Raw genomic sequence first — 19514 nt, forward strand, 5'->3', positions numbered from 1 at the left:
AATGTCAGTTATATTAAATTTTCATGATGTCAATGACGCGTTTCATTGGCAAATACGTGCTACAGAAACACAGAGGAAATTTGACATTTTACTTTTGGTGAATAAAGATTTAGTAACATATACACAAGAAACAGGGCTCCGAAACCCAGATGTGTGTCCTGTTGTAAAATAAGCTGATGATTTATCAAGAAAACTTCTTTAACGGAAGTACCATGGAATCCACACAGGACTTTAAAGTGTTTTCTTACCATGGGTTTGCATAACAATGCTCAAGAAAAAAGGTCTTCTACATGACGTCAAGTAGAAAGCAACTATGGTCAGAAAAAGCTTATAGTTTAGCCTTTTTTTTTTTTTAAACCTACACTTTAGAAATAGAGTTTGCTATTGTTTGCCCTTTTTGAATGGGCTCCGATTTCACATTTTTCCTCACTAAGTTGACAAATAATGAGCCTTACTGCAAATAATATTGCCTGCTCTTTTCTTTCACAAATATAGATTTCAAAGCCTTGTCTGTATTCTTTTTTTAACATCTATCAATAATTACTTTATTTTTATTTTTCATTTTATTTTATTTCTTTTCAGTGTTCCAAGATTCATTGTTTCTGCACCACACGCAGTGCTCCGTGCAATCCATGCCCTCCTTAACACCCACCACAGGCTCACCCCACCTCCCTCCCTCCTCCCCTCCCAAACCCTCAATTTGTTTCTCAGAGTCCACAGTCTCCCATGGTTTGTCTCCCCCTCCGATTTCCCCCAACTCTAACACCTTGAAAAATAGATTTAATAGTTGTTTTCAAATAAATGTTTAGTTGAAATGATTTAACTTTAATAAAGCTGATTCTGTAAGTTATGAACTAAAATTAGTTTTATTATATAACTAAAATTAGTCTTCTATAACTTCATGTCTCTGGTAAGAGTAGGTATATAAAAGGACATATTATATATATTTTTTCTGGTCATTTATCTCTTTGAAACAAAACTGAATTCAGCTACAAACATAGTTGTTATGCTTTTATGCTTAAGATTTTATCACCTCCATGAATGTTATGGATGGCTTACCTCCTAAATTAGGCTGTAAAAATATAGTTTTGATAACTGTATGGCATACCACCACATTTAAAATTTATTTAGACATTCCATGTGGTTGGACATTAAAGCTGTCTCAAAATTTTCACAATGTTACAAAGAGTATAATTTTAAAGATCAATCTTTGTGTGCATCTCTGGTCATTCTCTTGGAGTAGATTTCTAGAAATGCAATCACTAGATCAAAGAGAAAAAAATGTTTTTTGGTGTCTTCATATATAATGAAAAACGGATTCCCAGAAGAGTTACACAAATGTTCATTGCCCCGTGCAATGTGTGAGAGTGCTTTCTGCCGACAGTGCACATCACCATTAGCCAAAAATAAAAATAACCGATGTTGTCCATTCAACACTTTCCTTCTGACATGCATTATAAATTAAGATTGCATCTTCACGTTTTCCTTTGTTCTTAAAAATTATTTGTGGCAGTTATTTTTGACTTGTCTGAGAAATCAAATTTGTTCTTTCAGGCCTAGAAAGTTCTTGACCATCCAAGATGAAAGATGACTTTTCTCTGTTTTTTTTTTTTTTTCTTTACCTTTTCACACTTCAAATATCCTTGGTCTAATTCATCTGGAAGCTACTGTAATACAGAGTACGGGGAGACTCTGGTATCCCCAAGATTGCTTGTTTGATAATAATTAGTCTTATAATCACCGATTGTGATACTTTCTTGTCCAAATGTCTTTTTGATACATGTTTGGCCATTCATCTGTATGTTAACCCTAAATCACACTTTTTATTATAGTAGCCTTGTACATTTTCTTGTTAGTTCTCACCAATTTTTGATGATGCTCCTCATAGCTTTTTCTTTCTTTCTTTCTTTTTTTTTTTTTTATAACATCTATAATGCAGGGAAAATACTTCCTTAATAGTTTTCTTGGAGATTATGTTAGATATAAGGGGATATCTATGTGTCTATATGTGTACTTCTCTCTCTCAATGGAAACTTCTTGTTATAAGGACCTTGCATGTAAAAAGTCTCATATACAGTAATTATTACTATCAGTAGTAATGACTCCTGGGGAAATATCTTCCTTGACTTAATCAGGAATAATTATGCTTCTCTATGAAGTAGTTTGTTTTTACCTTATTATCATTTTTCATCTACCTATCTAAATCTATATTTGATAGAAAGACTGGAGTCACCCTCGTGTCTTGACTCCAGCTAACATAGATGGTCTTTACGGTGCACTTCTGTGTTTTTGTGTTTACTGTAGTTTCAATTTCGTTTTCTCTTTAATTTGGCTTAAATTTAATTGATCTTGCTGTAATCCTTATCAACCAATTCTATTCTTTTAGGAATAGGGTCAAATATAATATACATTTCTTTGCATGTCTTGTTGAAATGGCAGCCATTTTAAGATTACTTCAATAATTTTTATGTAGTTACATAATGCAGAAATTCTCCCTTATATTCCAAGACAGTGTCCCCTTTCTCTTATTTTGCCATGTGTTTTCATAAGCCCCATTTGTTTTACGCCTTTTTTCACTCAGCCTGAAAAATGTGGCTTATCCAAAGGGAAAGGATGTATAGTATTGTCCACACTGTAAGCAGAATCATTTTCTTGTTATTCACATTAATTTGCATACTTTATCATTGAATTTCCAGTTTTTCTTACAGAAATGTATCTAGTATCTCTCCATGGGTTTGAAGCAGGATTTTTGCCCTTAACCCACTGCCTTTTTCCTGGGATTCTGAATGGAATTAAGAGCATGTGGAAAGCTAAAATAACAAGAAAAACAATGGAAGCAATTTTACAGACCTAAGCCTGAACTAGCTACCAGGATTCTTTCTATATCTCTTCCCTGTCTGGCCTGTACTATTTTTCCCTTTTTTGTATTGGCATAATATAGGATAATAGGATGTAAGCTATTCACTTCCATTTGCCTCGTAATGCTGCCCTCCTCCCTCACCCCCAGTCTGCCCACACATGTACTCAGCTCACTCATGTGTATACATAAACTTTGTCCCACCACATTTCCTGAAAATTAAGGTTTTTTAAAATTGATTTATAGAGAAGGTGTTCAAGAAGGCTGGAGACAGTCCTCTGCACAGGTAGGCAGCTCAGCTCTGTGTTCACTGACTTGCCGGGTGTTCTACCGATGAGGTGAGGAGTAAGAAAGAGTGAATCTATGCATTGCGTTAAATGGTCCTGCATTTAATCCATATGTGAAATAGTTAATAATAAGTGATTTCAGATACTGACAAGAGTTTGACAGTTGATTTTATCTGTCTGTTATATATATATATTTTACCTCTCTGTAATATATATTATAATATAGTAATATATATTACATATATATATAAAATATATAATATACTATATATATAACAATATATATGTATATATTAATGTGTATGTATATATATTACTATATATATATTACTTTTTGGATTTTTGCAGAGAGTTACAAAGGACTAAGTAGAATATTCAAAACTGCAATTGGGGCTACTACTTTCAAGATCAGGAGATGTAGCTGACATTCCAAATACATAGAAAGAAACACAGAAAGTTAAAGAAAGTGAGGAGATACAGGAATATGTTCTAGATGAAAGATCAGGACAAAAATCACAGCAAAAGTGCTAAATGAACAGAGATAAGCAATATCCCTAGTTAAGTATTCCAAGTAATGATCATAAAGTTATTCACTGGACTTGAGAAAAGAGTGGAAGGCCTCAGTGAGACCTTCAACCAAAAGACAGAAAATATTTAAAAATGAACTAGTCTTAGATGAAGAACTCAGTAACACAAATTAAAAAAAATATACTAGAGGGAATCAGTAGTAGATTAGAGGATGTAGAAGAACAGATTAGCAATCTGGAAGATGGTAATGGGAAGTAACCAAGCTGAAAAGCAAAGAGAAAAAAGAATAATGAAAACTGAGAAAAGAGGGAACTCAGCAATATCATCATGCATAATAACATTTATGTTATTGGGATTTCAGAATAAGAGAAGGAGAAGGGGACAGAAATATTATTTGAAGACACAATTGCTGAAGTTTTCTCTCATCTAGGAAAGGATACAGACATCTAGATTCAAGAAGTACAGAGAGTTTCTAACAAGATTAATCTAAGAAGGTCCACAAAGACACGTAATAATTAGATTGGCAAAAAGTGGTGACAAAAAGAGAATTTTAAAAGCAGTAAGAGAAAACAGTTATACACAAGGGGAATCTTATAAGACTATCAGATAATTTTTCAACAGAAATGTAACAGTCCAGCAGAGACATGATATATTCAAAGTTCTGAAAAGAAAGGGCACCTGGGTGGCTCAGTGGGTTAAGCCTCTGCCTTCAGCTCAGGTCATGGTCTCAGGGTCCTGCGATCAAGCCCCACACCGGGTTTTCTGCTCTTCAGGGAGCCTACTTCCCCCCCCTCTCTCTGCCCACCTCTCTGCCTACTTGTGATCTCTGTCAAATGAGTAAATAAAATCTTAAAAAAAAAAAAAGTTCTGAAAGGGAGAAACCTGCAACAAGTGATACTCCACCAGTAAGATTATCATTTACACTAAAGGAGAGTTCAAGAGTTTCTCAGACAAACAAAAGTTAAAGGATTTTATCTTCATTAAGCCATCCTTCCAAGAAACTTTAAAGTAAATTCTTTGAGTAGAAAGAAAAGGCTATAACTAGAAGTAAGAAAATTATAAAAGGAAAAAAAAAACCTCACATATAAATGCAACTATATGAAAAAGGTAGTAGCTTAATCACTTATAAAACCACTACAGAAATTAAAATTCAATCAGTTATACCTATGAAAATCAATCAGGGGATTCAAAAAATAAAAGGGGCCTGTTGTTAAACTTTCAGTGCAATACAGAAAACTGAGTACTTAGTATTCAGTTAATGCCCCAGTCATTTACTAAAGCACCCTTGCATTTTGGGTTATGTGCTTACTGCTAGGTGTTTAGAGTGTTATGCTGAGAAATTGGGTTTTCATGACTTTTAAGAACCTTAAGTATACTACCTGTTGTATTACATTGCCTGTTACCTTGCAGCACATCCTCTAAAACATGTACTACTAGTCTATTTCCAATGATGGGGAATTGTAGGTAGTCATGGGAAGAAAGTTGAAATGTCTAATCACAGATTTTTATTTTTTGTAGGTAAGACTCAACAAAATATTTAATAATATAGTCGCCTTTTCATCAGAAAATATCCTTACAGAAGTTCATCTTAACTGAGGCAAATATTCCTCATTAATTACTCTCATTTATTTCTGAAGTTGGCAGAACGGAGTAGATTATTAAAATAATAGGAGTATAATATGGTAATTAATAGTTGAAAAACTGCAAATGTGAAGACTGGTAGAAAACCAAAATATGATGAAGTGCAAAAAAGGTCCCCCCCAAAAAGAGTGCCCATCTGGGATTCAGGGTTGGAATATAAGGATGCTTTATTCAAGGAGAAATTCTGATAACTGCAGTTCAGTGGATCATTGATGTCAACACAAACAGAAAAGACAGCTGTCTCTGTGTGATTCATGCTGCATTAAAATTGCCCTTTAAAAGGAAGTGCACCAGATATTATTTTATCACTATGCCACTGATGAATCATCATAGAAAGAAATTCAAGTAGGAGCAAAAAAAGCAAAACAAAACAAAATGTAATAAAAAAAACAAAAAAAAAAAACAAACCAAACAACAAGGAAACAAAAACCCCCAACCAATCCCTCTGTTGTAACAGTGGAAAGAAAATAAAGTTAATTTTATAGATTTTGGGGGCGAGGTGGTTACATTAAGTTATAATCACTTTTAAAGCTATGCTTTAAAATTTAAAGCAGGGTACTAGTTTCTATTACAGGGCCAGGTCCAGACATGGATGAACTTGGCCTAAAGCCTTAGATGGGACCAACTTTAAGAACTGTAGATTTGACACAGTAATGGCACACAGAAAAATTAAAAATTACCTCCCTTCCTGTCCTGACAGTGCTGCAAATTCCTCAGTTATACACTTTTGTCTTTGGCCAATAAAAGTACATTTTGTTCAATGAAAATACCTCCTCTGAGAAGTAATATTTCTTCTAGGTAGCTTCCTTAAAATTAGCTCTCCTTTATTCTCCAGAAAGAAAATAAGAATGAAAAAATGAATCTTCTCAACCATTCACCTGTGTCACAATTCCAACCTCAGAAAACACCCTATCATCTGGCTCCAGAGGTGAACACTGCAGTTCCTTTCTCATCTGTCCCTCCAGGCCCTGTGATTCTCCATGTCTCTGATTTACTCATTCTGTCTTCCTGATAAGGGATACTCTCATCTAACGCCATTATCCAAGTTCTTATCTGTTGAAACCATACAGATCCCTAAAGACCACTCTTCATAGAGTTTTGCACACAGTAGGTTCCCGGAATTTTAAAATATTCTCCAGCACATCTTTGATACCATATTTCACCTTCTGGCTTCATTGAGTTCTTTCTTATGTGTCTGCTATGGGGTAAGTTGACTTTTTCCTTACACTCTTAACTATGTCACAAGTTAAAGAGGACAGTTCATACGTTTGTTCATGTGTGGACGCTTCATCGTTCCATCACACAAAGAACGTGGGCTGAATTATAAACAGCAACAAAACACATACACTATTTAATCAATCGTTGTGAATGGATGTATCCAATATTTTGTGGAAAATGAATCTCAATGGTGTAGCAATTAGGGGAGCACCGACATGAGTTTATAAGAATCAAGAGGAGACAATATCTGTAATGCAAACAAGTAACGAGGTTGCAGATGATGAAGGCGGATGATGGGATGGCCTGGGATCAGGTTGTGTCTACGGAAAAAAAAAAAGAAAGAAATATATACATCTGAAATATAACCAATGGAATGGGGTTCTTTTAGTTCTCAAAATTATATTAGTGAACCTCAGTGTCTGATCATATATGAGAAAAAACTGATAATCCCCCACTCCAAATTCTGGTTAAAATGCAACAAATCCTTTTAAAGGCCTATTTAAGACCCTAAGGAAATAATGGAAACCCTGGGACTAAAAGCTAATAAGCAGCTTGGGTCAAAAAAAGGCACTCTTAGGGGATTTATGGTCTCTGCGAGCCTTTGGTTTTTCATATACTGTCAGGCACGAGGGGCAAAGTCACAGACCCTTGAAAGCAAGAGTCTGCTAACTGAACTACTCAAGTAAGGCAGGATATTCATTGGTCTTCATCAGAGATTGACAAAAAAGAATTTTTTTTCATGGCCAAAGGAGATGAAAAAGGAGTTTGTGTGTCTTGACCAGGACACACACACATGGAATCCTATTCTGACACAGCCAGTACGGAAGAACCATGGGTAAAGGAAAGACTAGTCAATAAATGGTACTGTGACAATGGGTTATCCAAAGGATATGAAAGGAAATAAAATAAGATTGCTCCCTATCTCACAGAAACCACACAAATCAATTTAGGTTAAATGAAGAGCTAAATGTTGAAAGCAAAACACAGCCTGACAAGACCAAGTGTTGCTGAGTTGTGAAGCAGAGAACCTTCTCATGTACTGCTGTTGGCAGATACACTGGGGAAATGACACTGGAACGCAAGATAATCAATACCTGTTGAAGATGAGTTATCTTTATCCTAAGACTCAGCACTTCTACTATTAGATACATATCTACTATTAGCTACATATGAGCTACATATCCCCCCCCCAAACATCCACATGTGCAGAATTTCACGTGTGTACAAGTTCATTTGCAATGCTCAGAGCAGCGCTATTTGGAGTCTCAAAATATGAGGAGCAAACATCCCAAACCTGATTGCATTAGTTTTGTATTTCTGTGTTAAAAGTGGTCACAAACTCAGCATCTTAAAACAATACTCATTTAATATATGTGGTTCCTGCAGGTTAGAGATGTGGGTACAGTGTAACTGGGTTCTCTGCTCAGGATCTCAGAAGTTGAAATCAAGGTGAAGTTTAGGCTGTGGTCTCATTTGGAGTTTCTTCAATCCCCATTCAGACTGTTCTCAGAATTCAGTTCCTATGGTTGCAGGACTGAGGATCCTGCATTCTTGAAGCACACAGCTCCTAACGGCTACCCTCAAGACCTAGCCACGTGGCCCTTGAACATGACAGCTTACTTCTTCAAAGCCAACAAGAGACTTTTGAAACAAATTCCTCTCCTAAGAACCCAGTACCACTGAGTGTTTCAGGCACAACCAGCATAATTCCTTTTCGGTGGACTCAAATTAACTGATTAGTAGCATATTCACAGAAGTGAAATTCCATCATATTCACAAGTCCTGTCCAAACCCATGGAGAATTCACCTACTTGACAGGAGAATGGGAAAACAAATTGTGAAGTGTTCATATGAATAGTGCATTATAAATGTAATGCAATATATAGTTGTATATTAACCCAAAAGAGAAATAAATGTACATGTACATGTACCCATTGATAAATCTCATAAACATAATGTTGAGCAAAAAAAAAAGAAAAGGAATTAGCAGAAGAAACAGTACAGTTTGAGACTATATAACGCAGGTTTAAATTACGCATAAAGATATGTGATTTTTAGTTGATGCTTCTATATGCACTAAAAGCATAAAGGAATGCACTAAGAACATTTAGTAGCAAATTCAAAAAAGTGTTTCTCCACAGGAAAGAGAAGTGAGTGATAAGGAAGGGAAACTCAAGGCCTTGCACACCAACTACTACTGTGCTTGTCAAGCCACAGAAGAATACGCTTTATTAGTCTTTACATCTCCTTGTGTGTCTGAAATACTCCATGAAAAATTAAGAATATGTGAAAGAATAAAGCAAAAATTAATAAATATTGAACTAATAACTATACTTTTGAAGATAAACTACACCTTGAAATTATTAGAAATATAGTCAGACTGTCCTGGCCAAAAAAAAAAAAAAAAAGAAAGAAAAAAAATTAAGGAGCAAGTTATTTATTTCAATTTCTCAGTAATTTGTTCAGTACAACTGAAGGCATGATTAGCCATTTTGGTGGTGAGAGGAGACAGAAATTAATTTGTAATTAAGTGTTTTATAGCATTTACTGCTTATATTGTATAACTGCTTTGGACATGATTTTATAAGTGAAAATTCAACAGAGCAAGTAATTAACATTTAAGAATGCAAATTAATTTTTAAAATTATGTTAAATCTTTAATTTAACATTAAAAAATGCAAGTTAAGAAAACATGAAATACATAATATATTAAAATTCAAGAACCTGTTCTTATAGACAGTAATGTATTGCTTATGAATTAGAAACTCCCCATTGGTAGAACTGGACAAGAAATGAGGCCTGTGTTTTATTCCATTAGTGGGAGAAGAAAAGGAATAAAAATATTCAGTTGGTGAAAGATGTACAGTGGATGTTTAAAAGCATTAGCTTGTGTCAGACAACTATAGAAAACACTCAACTGGTTTTGTCTTTGTTAAAGTCTGGTGGTTCTTGCCTGTCATTTGGGCCTTTCGACTGTACAGGCTGTTCTATCATGAAGAGTTAATCTAATTATTCTCCCTGTAATACAAGCTATTAGTCCCAACAAAACAAGGACTGGTGGGGGTGGATATCCTACCTCACAGCACGACTTGATCTTCTTTGAGATTTCTGCTTAGCAGTGATGTGTCTGTTTGGTCCAAATTAGAGAAAGTGATTGGTTGAGATGACAAAGTTGTTTTATTAAATTCTGTCAACATACTCTCCTTTTTTCCCCATTAACAAATTTCAAGCTTCTCTTCTCCATTTCATGGGACTGTCTGCTGAAGCTCCCTGGTGGTTTCTGCCCTCACTCTACTTCCTGATGATTTTGATCCCATGGCATCGGGGATTTTGGTAATCCCCACATTTGTGGTAAGTGCTTTGGGAAAGGAGAGCACAAAGCTGCCACCCTCCAGTTCTTGCGGTCTAGCAGAGGCAAGAGAAGCTTGCATAAATGTCAATGGTGTGTAACAGAAAGTGACGACCGTCGTAAAAAGAGGGAGAGCAGGAATCCACTCTGAGCCAGGCCCTAGGCTGGCTGCTTTGCAGATACTATGTGGGCCCAGATGCTGGGGCCCAGATGTTTCTGGTGGGAGAAATTAAACACAAGCCCTCCTCCTATCACATGTCTATTTATACACATTTTTTTGCACCAAACATGTAAAAGCTTTAGAGATGAGAAATGTGAGAGAGAAATCTTGACCAAACTTTGCGTCTGACCATTGTGGTGTTTTTGTAGCTGTTTCACCAATAGCCATCGCTTCCCATGTGATTAATGGAAGCCAATTCTGCTGACTCCAATCATCTTGCCAATGATTCCTCTAGGGATGACCAAGTTACCCAATTCTGCCAATGACTGATGACAGAAAGTGGGGAAAGTAGAAAATGGTACTGGGAAAGGTGTCCTTGCTCCTAAAGAAGGAGACCTGGACAGAGATGACCCTCTTGTTCCTCAAGATTGTATTGCCAATTCTGGAAATACTGCACCTGTTTTGCTAACACATGAAGACAACACATGGAGGAAGAAACTGCCGTAGTTTGCTTAGACTAGCTTAACAAAGTACCAAACTGAGTGGCTGAAAACAAGGGAATTAATTTTGTCACAGCTCAGCAGTGTGAAGTCAAAGTGTTGGCAAGATCATGCTCCCTCTGAAGGACTCTCCCAGCTTCTTCTAGCTTCAGATGATTGCCAGAAATCCCGGGAGGTCCTTGGTTAGTAGATGCCACCCCGGGCACATGGCTGCCTTCTCCATCTGTGTCTTCATATCATCTCCCCTCTGTGTATGTCTGTGCCTATGTCCAAATCTCCTCTCTTATCCTGTCAGTCATACTGGGTCAGGGCCCATCCTCATGACCTCATTTTTACTTAGCACCTATATTTCCAAATAAGGTCATTTTGGGTTACTTCAACATAACTTTTGGGGGCACATAATTCAACCCACAACTGAGACCATTTCAGTGAGAGATTCAGAATCTTGGCTTTCTGCCTAATGTACCTAGTCTTGAATTTTGTGAGAAATTTCCCAATTGTTCAAGTCAGTTGGAGTCAAGATTTCTGCCACTTTCTGACAAAGTACTCTGACAGATTTATGCAAAGATTTCAGGTGGGATAAGGGTTAGGGTGATGGAGGGTAAAGTGGTTCCTTGAGGAACAGGCAGCAGTGGAAGAAAGTATCTGGGATGTTGAACTTGATACAGTGTGGAAGGATCAGAGAAATTTGCTTTGGTCTAGCCTTGTCACTCATTCCTCCATGAAAGCCTGTTCACTAGCAAGTGTTGTGATAAGCACAAGGGCATTTGCTGAGCAAGACAGATGCCCTCTCTGCCTCTGAAAGATGTGGTAGGAGAAATCCTGAAATATGAGCCCAGAGAGGTAATTAGGGATAGAGAAAAAGAAAGATATGGAAAACCATATTAAAATGTTTGTTATCTTGAGGGAAAGGAGGACCTTGAAACATTTTAAACAGGAGGGTGCCATGAGACAGTTTAATTTTTGCTGTAAATGGAGAATGGCTGATGGGCAGTTGAGGCAGGGAGAACCATTAGGGAACTGGTGGAATAATGCATGTGAGGGGTCCCTTAGAATCTCTTCACCTTCAAGGATTTTAGGGAGTAGCTGGGGACTTTCAGGGTGGCTGGAGCTCTGTCAGAGGGTCCGTCAGCAGGTAGGCACTTAGTGTGCCCACGTTGCTGTTTCCTCTGCCCTCAAGCTTCTCTTCTTGGAAAGTGGGTGGGGACATCACCTCTACGTGTCCATGTCAGGTCCTCTTAGAGGGTTTCATGGTGGGGGGGGTTGCTGGACCCAAGATGTAATCAAGTCCAATTAAAAAGTGGTTTCTTATCTAGTCCTATTTCTCTAGGGAGAACATGCCACCTGGATGGCTGGGTCAGGATCTGGTTCAAGAAAGAGCCAAAGGAAGATTCTTCCCTGGGCACAAAGACTGAGGCTGTTTTGTCAAGTCGGGCTGGACCTATCTCTGCTGGACTCTTCATGGCGGGTATTCTCCAGGCATCTCTCAAGTGTGCATGCAGTTGACTCTCCTGTGCCCCATAGCTCTAAGTATGTGTAAGAAAGATCACATGATGAACTCCAAAGTAAAATGGAAACTTGAAGAACCAGCACTTATTTCTATCATCTTTACTTGAGTCTGGACCATCTTGGAGGCTGGCTCCCAAACAACGATGTGCTGTGCGCTCTGGCTAATACCATAATTAACCAACCCACCTCAATACCCAACCACTGGATAATGAAGGAGATATTCTGTAAGAAGGGAAGGGGGTAAGACCCATAGGTGAGTGTCCTAACAGAAATCTAACAATGACAGTCATGTGTTTCTGACCATCTCTTCTGATGATTTCCTATCAGCTAAGTAGCACCAATGGTTGGAGTTTTATGTGACTGGGAATGATAATGACTACTTTTTGTAGCTGCAATGTTTTTTTAACATTTCTTACAAAATTTGATTATTTTTCAGGGATTTAACTCGTAATTATGTTCATGTGCAAGGAAAAATCTACTCCTAGTCATTTCACACATTTAGGCTGTCAACCCTGTCAGCCGCAGAATCACTGATTAGGGGGCCCTGTAGTTGCTGGGCTGCTTTCATTAAGATGGTCAAAGTAATCAGGCAGAAAAGACACAATTGAGTAATTGGAGACCTGAAAACGTAATGCTACTTGATTACTATTATAGCTGGAAAATAGAGCAAATCCCAAGGGGCTAACTCAAATAGCTCTGAAGCAGCCTGGTCTTTCATACAGAATCTGAAATACTGGCCTCAAAGATATTACATAGGATATAAGATTTTTTAACAATATGTTATTATTTATTTATTTATTTGACAGAAAGAGACACAGTGAGAGAGGGAACACAAGCAGGGGGAGTGGGAGAGGGAGAAGCAGACTCCCTCTGAGCAGGGAGCCCGATGTGGGGCTCAATTCCAGAACCCTGAGAGCGTGACCTGAGCTGAAGGCAGGTGCGTAGTGACTGAGCCACCCAGGCGCCCCTAGAATATAACATTTGAAAAATGCTAAGTCCAGAGTAGGGTTGTTTTTGTATATGATTCAATATGTACAATGCTATGGGTAAAATACTATTTTTACCTAGACTTTAGATGTGAAAAAAATAAAAGCTCCAAGAATAATTTGGCCAGTGTCAAACAGCTGAAAAGTGCTGGAGGAGTGACAAGAAATCAGATCTCTAAGGCAAGAAGTGCACACTATCTGCAATGCCTTCCCACACATGCCACAGGCCCAATACACAGCTTCACTATTCGAAAATTCTTGAAAATACCTAAAATATTTCTTTCTCTTTTTGGGGGGAGCTCATTTAGTAGCAGAAATCCAATCTGACCCAAAACTTATTTATTGTCCTTATTTCTCTTTCTTTGTCCAAAGGTGGATGTTTTGCTAAAGAAGCACTAGTGTGTTGATGACAGGGTGCTGACTTAAACAATTCTGATCAGTAAGGGGGTGATATCACCCTTATAGTAATTGGAATATTATGAACTCCAAAACCATCTGGCTCAAAGAGCTTTGGGGGAAGAGAGATAAAATCAGTAACGTGAGATTAGCGGAGATGGTAAAAGATGAAGACTTGAAATTAAGACAAGACTGTGTACATAAAGAATGGAACTAAGGGTGGTTTTCTTTTTAGGATCCCCTGTTTCATAGAACAATGGCTGACCCTTAGTGGACCTTCAAAACTGTGTGTTGAATTAACCTGGTCTCAGGGACCAGTCTCAGTGTTTTTCTGAAAGTGGCATTCTGCAATTTTCATTTCCCCCATAAGGGGGCAGACTAAGAGAAGGTGGGCTTAGTGACGTCACTGTCATCTCTGTCTGCATCACACCCCACCCCCTCCCCCTGCACCCTCATCCCAGCAGGAACAGGTGAACTTCCTGCTGAAGAATCTGGCTCCAGGCCAACTGCATCCCCTGTGGCATGACCACAGGCACCAGGAAGGTGTGCCTGGCGGGCTCATGAGGGAGGAGTTGGAGGTAAAAACTCGGTAGCCCTCCATTCCAGGCCGCCATGCTTTTATGCGTGGCCATATTTCTAGCCCAGGTGCTTCTAGTCCGAGGGTGCATCATCCAGGGGCCTCAACTGAGGCATCTTTCTCTATCCTTCCTGCCACATCTGTGCTTTCCCACCTGACGGCTACCCGGTGTTGTTGAGTGCTGTTCAGTGAATGCTGGGAGCCACTGCTTATTTTGGCCTGTTATTTGCACTGTGGCAGTAAGTGACCAAAGACTCACTGTGACTTTAGATTTCACTCGCTGTCCTATATCACCACCCAGACACAGGACAAGTAAACACTTATTTAAGACCAGTCTTTGTGCCAGGGCTCTGGACTCTTGTTTCTGGAAACTTTTGCCACTGTCCTCTGTGGCTCATGCATCTTCAACCTCACCCTCTACTGGCTTTCTCAACAGCATTTAAATACAATCGCACTTTCATCCAACTTAAAATTTCCTTGGTCTTATGTCCTTCTCTCACATTGACCTTTCCCTCTCCTCTAAATTCTGGAACAAGAATGGCTCACCTCAGACCTTTTGCATATGCTGTCCCCAACCTGGGACACTGTGTTGTTCCTCCACGTGGCTACCTACAACTGTTCTTTAGTAACTGCCTCCTTCAAGAAACCTTCTTGGATTTTTCCAGTCCTGGTTACAGCCCTTATCTCTGGGTTCCCAGACCACCCGAGCTTGCTTTTATCATGCTTCATGTTTACTAACAGGACACCCCCTTCAACTGAGAATTTCTTGAAGATAAGGGATATAGTTGTGTTTTTGTCCAAAGATCACCAAAATTGCTGGTTGTTTAGACTTACTCAACAAATGCTTGGTGATATGTAACAATTTAGCACAAGATTAAACAAACACCCAGGCTTTATTATTCTACAAGCTTGAGTATAGACACCTTTATCCTCAAAGATTATTGAAAAAAAAAATGCATTACATCCTGTTGTAACCCTAAGATCATCCTTCCCATATAATAGGCTTTACTAGTTCAGCTTATGGTGAAAAAAATATATATATTTTGTCTTGGTCGTTATATTTTTTCATGTTTCTAAATCCACATGGAGTTAAATTTCAGAATCCTTGATTAGAGTTATATTTTCTATGAGTTCTGTTTATGAATTGATTGATTTTTAACTTCCTTCTTAGCCTAAGTGAATTCTAATGATAATACAGCAGCGTGAACTGGACAATCTTCTATAGACATTTGAAATCTGAAGAGTTTATGAATTTTATTAAATTGAAAATCAAATCCCCCTTCTAGATTACATTTGTCATAAAAATATATGAATTATAAAACAGATTTTAAAATGGTAACTCTCACAGACACAAAAAACTATTTAAAAATTCTGTTCTATTTTCATCTATAGGTGCTAAGAGCCCTAGCTTTCATCTTGACTAGTTTCAGCATCTCATTCTATCAGACTATTTTCAGAATTTAAAGAACTGATGTATAACTTGACAATGCTGAAAAGGTGCTCAGATGCCGGCACCCTGCAGAAGAGACTATTTTAAATTTCAAAACTAAATTATTCCAAGTTATCAAAACTAGGACTGTGTTTCTGAACCACTCTTAAAGGGAAATTATTTTGATGTTAACCATTATTGTAAAAATAAGAAGGAGGAATTAAATTGGCTGCATTTTTCATTCTTACCCTTGGAAACGTTGTAAACCTGTCCAGTTCTTCAACAAAGCAGAACATCTGCAGACTAATTGCTGACATTACGATCAGGAGGCTGGCAGTAAATACAACCAAACTCCCCAGCTTTTTTCCAGGACCGAATATCTTATACACAAAGTCTTCTAGTGCTGGGGAAATCTTAATAAGTCGAACTACCCGAAGAACCTGTTGTGTGAGAGAAAAACATACGTACTTGATCATTTTTTTACACTGAATCTTAAATAAGTTCACACTGAAACCTCATTTTTCACAGGACTTCGTAAAAATTGTACTTTTCCATTTGAGAAGCTATAGACAAAAAACAACAATATCATAACTGAGATCTCAGTTGAGCTCTTAGAGCCTGAGAGCCAGAACTCGACAGAGCCCAAATGAATGTAGGAAAACTGAGGCTTTTTGACATGCAATGGGGGAATTCAAAGTGCTATTACCTAAAACACGTTGTTGAAATTAAAGTGATTTTTTTCCCCTAATGTTCAAATGTAGAAGAAAATGTTTAGCTCAATATCAGCTATATTAACACATAGAATAAAGCTTCCTATGTATTATGTAAGATGTAAAATGTAAGACATTTTTTTAAAAGTCTATTAACAAGGAGTCTTTACTTATGCCTGAGACTGATACCCTAATATCCAACCTATCCTTCCTTTAAATAACAGAACTTTTGGCATTTTAGCCTAGCAAGTGGCTGGCTGGGACTTTAGACCACATTTTCCAGCCCCATTTGTGAGCTGTGGCCAGGGGACTGGGTTCCTATTGATGGAATATGAAAGGAAGTAATATTTGCAACTTTTGGCCCATTGAAGTAAATTGGCTTGCCTTGCTTACTCTTTATGCCTTCCTTGGCAGGAAAATAGAAACAAATGGAGTAGTCCCTTTGGACCAGAAATAGAAGGCTTGTATGGAGGCTGACAGATTCAATCCACCTCAACAGCTGGATTCCTGCATGACCATGTGGAGCAGAGCCACTGACTTTCCCTGGACACCACCAACTACTGGAGAGAAACAAACTTCTGTCTTATGTAAGACTTGTATTTTTGATCTTTGTTATATTTGCTTAGCTTGTCATCTACGCACACATACGCATGCTCAGGTGTTTTGCAAGTATATAAATGCAACCCCCCCATAGCTGCTTATTAATTAATAAATTTGTTTGCTCACTCACTTTAACAAATATTGGTTATTATGTGCCAGACATTGTGTCAGACAAATAAGGTGCAATGCCTATAATTGCAAAGACAGTATAATACAAAGGCATAGCTTAATTTTTTTTTGTTTGTTTTTACAAAGCATAGCTCTTAAGGGCATATTTATAAGATTAAAAGTATAAATTAGTGTATAATCCAAAATTGAAGTGTAAAGCATGGAAAAACAGAATTTCTTCCTTAAGTCTAAGATGTCAACATTTTTTAAATGTGCCTCTGAGAAGAAAAAGTGCTTTAATTAAACTGTGGCATGCCACTGATTATAAGGCAAATCAAAGACTCAGAGATAGGAAACAGGAAAAGGAAAACTGTGATCTGGGCATAGATAAAATATGGTCAGTACAAATATAATAATATAACGTTGTCTAAGACGATTTGGTAAGAGCTGTAGATGCCTGTGAAGTCTTCTTAGAAGAAGAAAAATGAATAGTCTATTTTCAATATAGTAAAGAACAGGAAGTACTTTAAAACCTAGATTTTAATTTTTACACATATATATGTTTGTAATCTTCCAACATTCCTAGTTTCCTACAGTTTCTAATTTTCCTTTGGCAAATTATTCCTGCTCCACACTTGGTCCATGAGGTCCAGAAGGGACTCCATGATGCCCACAATCTGGGCTTGAAGGGAATATTTACAACAACCTGAGTCATCCTTGGAACTTTTGTTGGATCTGTAACACATGGCATTTTTTATCCCCAACTGGCATTACTGTGAGCACCACGGAAGCCTTGAGCTTTGGGGAGCCATCTTTGATACTATATGGGGAAAGCCTGCTTAATAATACTGACACAGAAGAAAGGTGAGTAAATATACAGAGTCCCTATGATACCATTTTAGCTTCTGCACCATGCTGTACCTGAAGCCACATTACTCCCTTAGGACTTGGATTAACAGGAAATATTGATGATGAATTTTATCATTCTTATTGTCTACAGAATACAAATATAGCCACGTGGATAGGAAACTAAAGGACAAACATTTAAAGAAGTTGGAAAATGTATATATCCTGGTTAATTTTAATTCCTTCACACAATACTGAAAAAAACAGAAAATTTCTGTGAAAAATCATATTGTTCCAAGTAAGCATTGTGCTATATACATGGTTAAGCTACCAGTCTTCCTGTTAGAATTTACCTATGTTTCCAAATCAGAACCTATGATACTCAGGCCATCTTTCCAAATGACAAGTGAATAGCTTTATCATAAGTGCTATTAAAATACTAACATTCACATAATATCCAGAATAACCATATGGAAGGATTTCACATTCTTACAGATTTTTTATTCTCAGACATAAATGATTCAGTATCTAATTGTTAACAGCTGAGTCCAGGCAAGTTTACAGGAACAATTTAACTGGCTTTATAGCTCAGCTTTTAATACGGCTTGTATTAAGATCATATTTAAAAGATTGTCAAAGTAATTTTGAGTCCTATCCCAAATCCTAATAAAACAGCATCTGCACATCTGTGCAACTTTGATAAATTAATATTTCATAGCTGGAAGCAGAACTTAACATGACTTCAACATGGCTGATTTGATCGGCATTTTCAAAGGTGTAAGCCGCATCCCTGGAAAGGCAAAATCCTTATCAATGACTCTAGTTATGCCTTTTCATTTATTTGGGGATAAATATGCTTTTCACTGTGTTTATCCAATAAAGCCTTTAGATTTTGCGTTCCTACAGATATGGAATAAAGTGAACCATACTCTGAAAGATAAGCACCATAGAACATTTTGTGGTTACTTCCAAAGCCCATTTTCCTGGTCATATTTCTAAGTCTGTATTTTCAAGATCTCTTTGTTAATTACAAGTGAGATGCTTTAAAAATTGCATGGCTAGGAATTTAGACTATAAAATTAAACTTCTTAGCAATGAGTTTCTGCCACTTGCTAGTTATGTGGTCTTGGGCAACTTTGGGATCTCAGTTTCATGTGTGCTCTCTGTCTCACAGGACGGTGGTGAGTAACAAACAGCACAAGGCACTCAGCACGGTGCCTGGCACATAGTAAATGCACAATAAATACTCACCAAGGTCATCAGGATTACCTGGGTATGTCAGAACCGTAGCATTTTGTGAAACTATTTCTTCCTACTGGACAATAGTGTGCTATACTCATTTCAGTCCAACCACACTGGCCTTTATTCTCTTCTTTAAACACATCAAACATGTTTTCACTTGAGGAAGGTGCCATGAGGCTTTCTTGGCTTATCCCTTCACTTCGTTTAGTCTCTGCTCAAAAGCGACTTCTCCAGAGAGGGCTGCCAGGAGCAACTTACCTAAAATAGGCTCCACCCCCACCCTGTCCCCAGCCCTTATCCTTTTTTGCCTTTGTTTCTCCTTTATAATATTTCCAGCACTTTCTTATGTGTACTTGTTTGTGAACTCTCTGCCCTCTAGAATGTAAGCTTCCTAAAGTGGGGCTTTTCCCTTCTTGTTCACTTCTGTCCTCCAAATCTGGAACTGTGCCTGGAACATTGTAGGTGCTCAGTAAATATCAACTTGAATAAATAGAGAATAACACCAATAACTGCTCTCAGAGATAACTGACACTATAAAGGGAGTCATTTTGTACTAGACTGTTGACTTCAC

The 19514-nt window shown here is 37.6% G+C and overlaps 1 protein-coding gene and 1 long non-coding RNA gene across 4 annotated transcripts in view; one reads left to right on the forward strand and one right to left on the reverse strand.

Moving 5' to 3' along the window:
- The window catches only part of NALCN (sodium leak channel, non-selective), a 303888-nt gene that overhangs the window by 133289 nt on the left and 151085 nt on the right, over positions 1-19514 (reverse strand). For both annotated transcript variants that reach the window (XM_082701489.1, XM_082701488.1), the window contains exon 13: positions 15686-15877. In XM_082701489.1, coding sequence (XP_082557615.1) covers positions 15686-15877 — 192 coding nt within the window. The remainder of the gene's footprint in view (positions 1-15685; positions 15878-19514) is intronic.
- Positions 13883-19514, forward strand: part of LOC309849164 — a 39198-nt gene continuing 33566 nt past the window's right edge. For both annotated transcript variants that reach the window (XR_014303533.1, XR_014303534.1), the window contains exons 1-2: positions 13883-14009; positions 16562-16734. This is a non-coding gene — a long non-coding RNA (uncharacterized lncRNA). The remainder of the gene's footprint in view (positions 14010-16561; positions 16735-19514) is intronic.

This window comes from Mustela nivalis, assembly GCF_964662115.1.
Source record: "Mustela nivalis genome assembly, chromosome: 15".
NCBI classification, from domain to species: Eukaryota; Metazoa; Chordata; class Mammalia; order Carnivora; family Mustelidae; genus Mustela; species Mustela nivalis.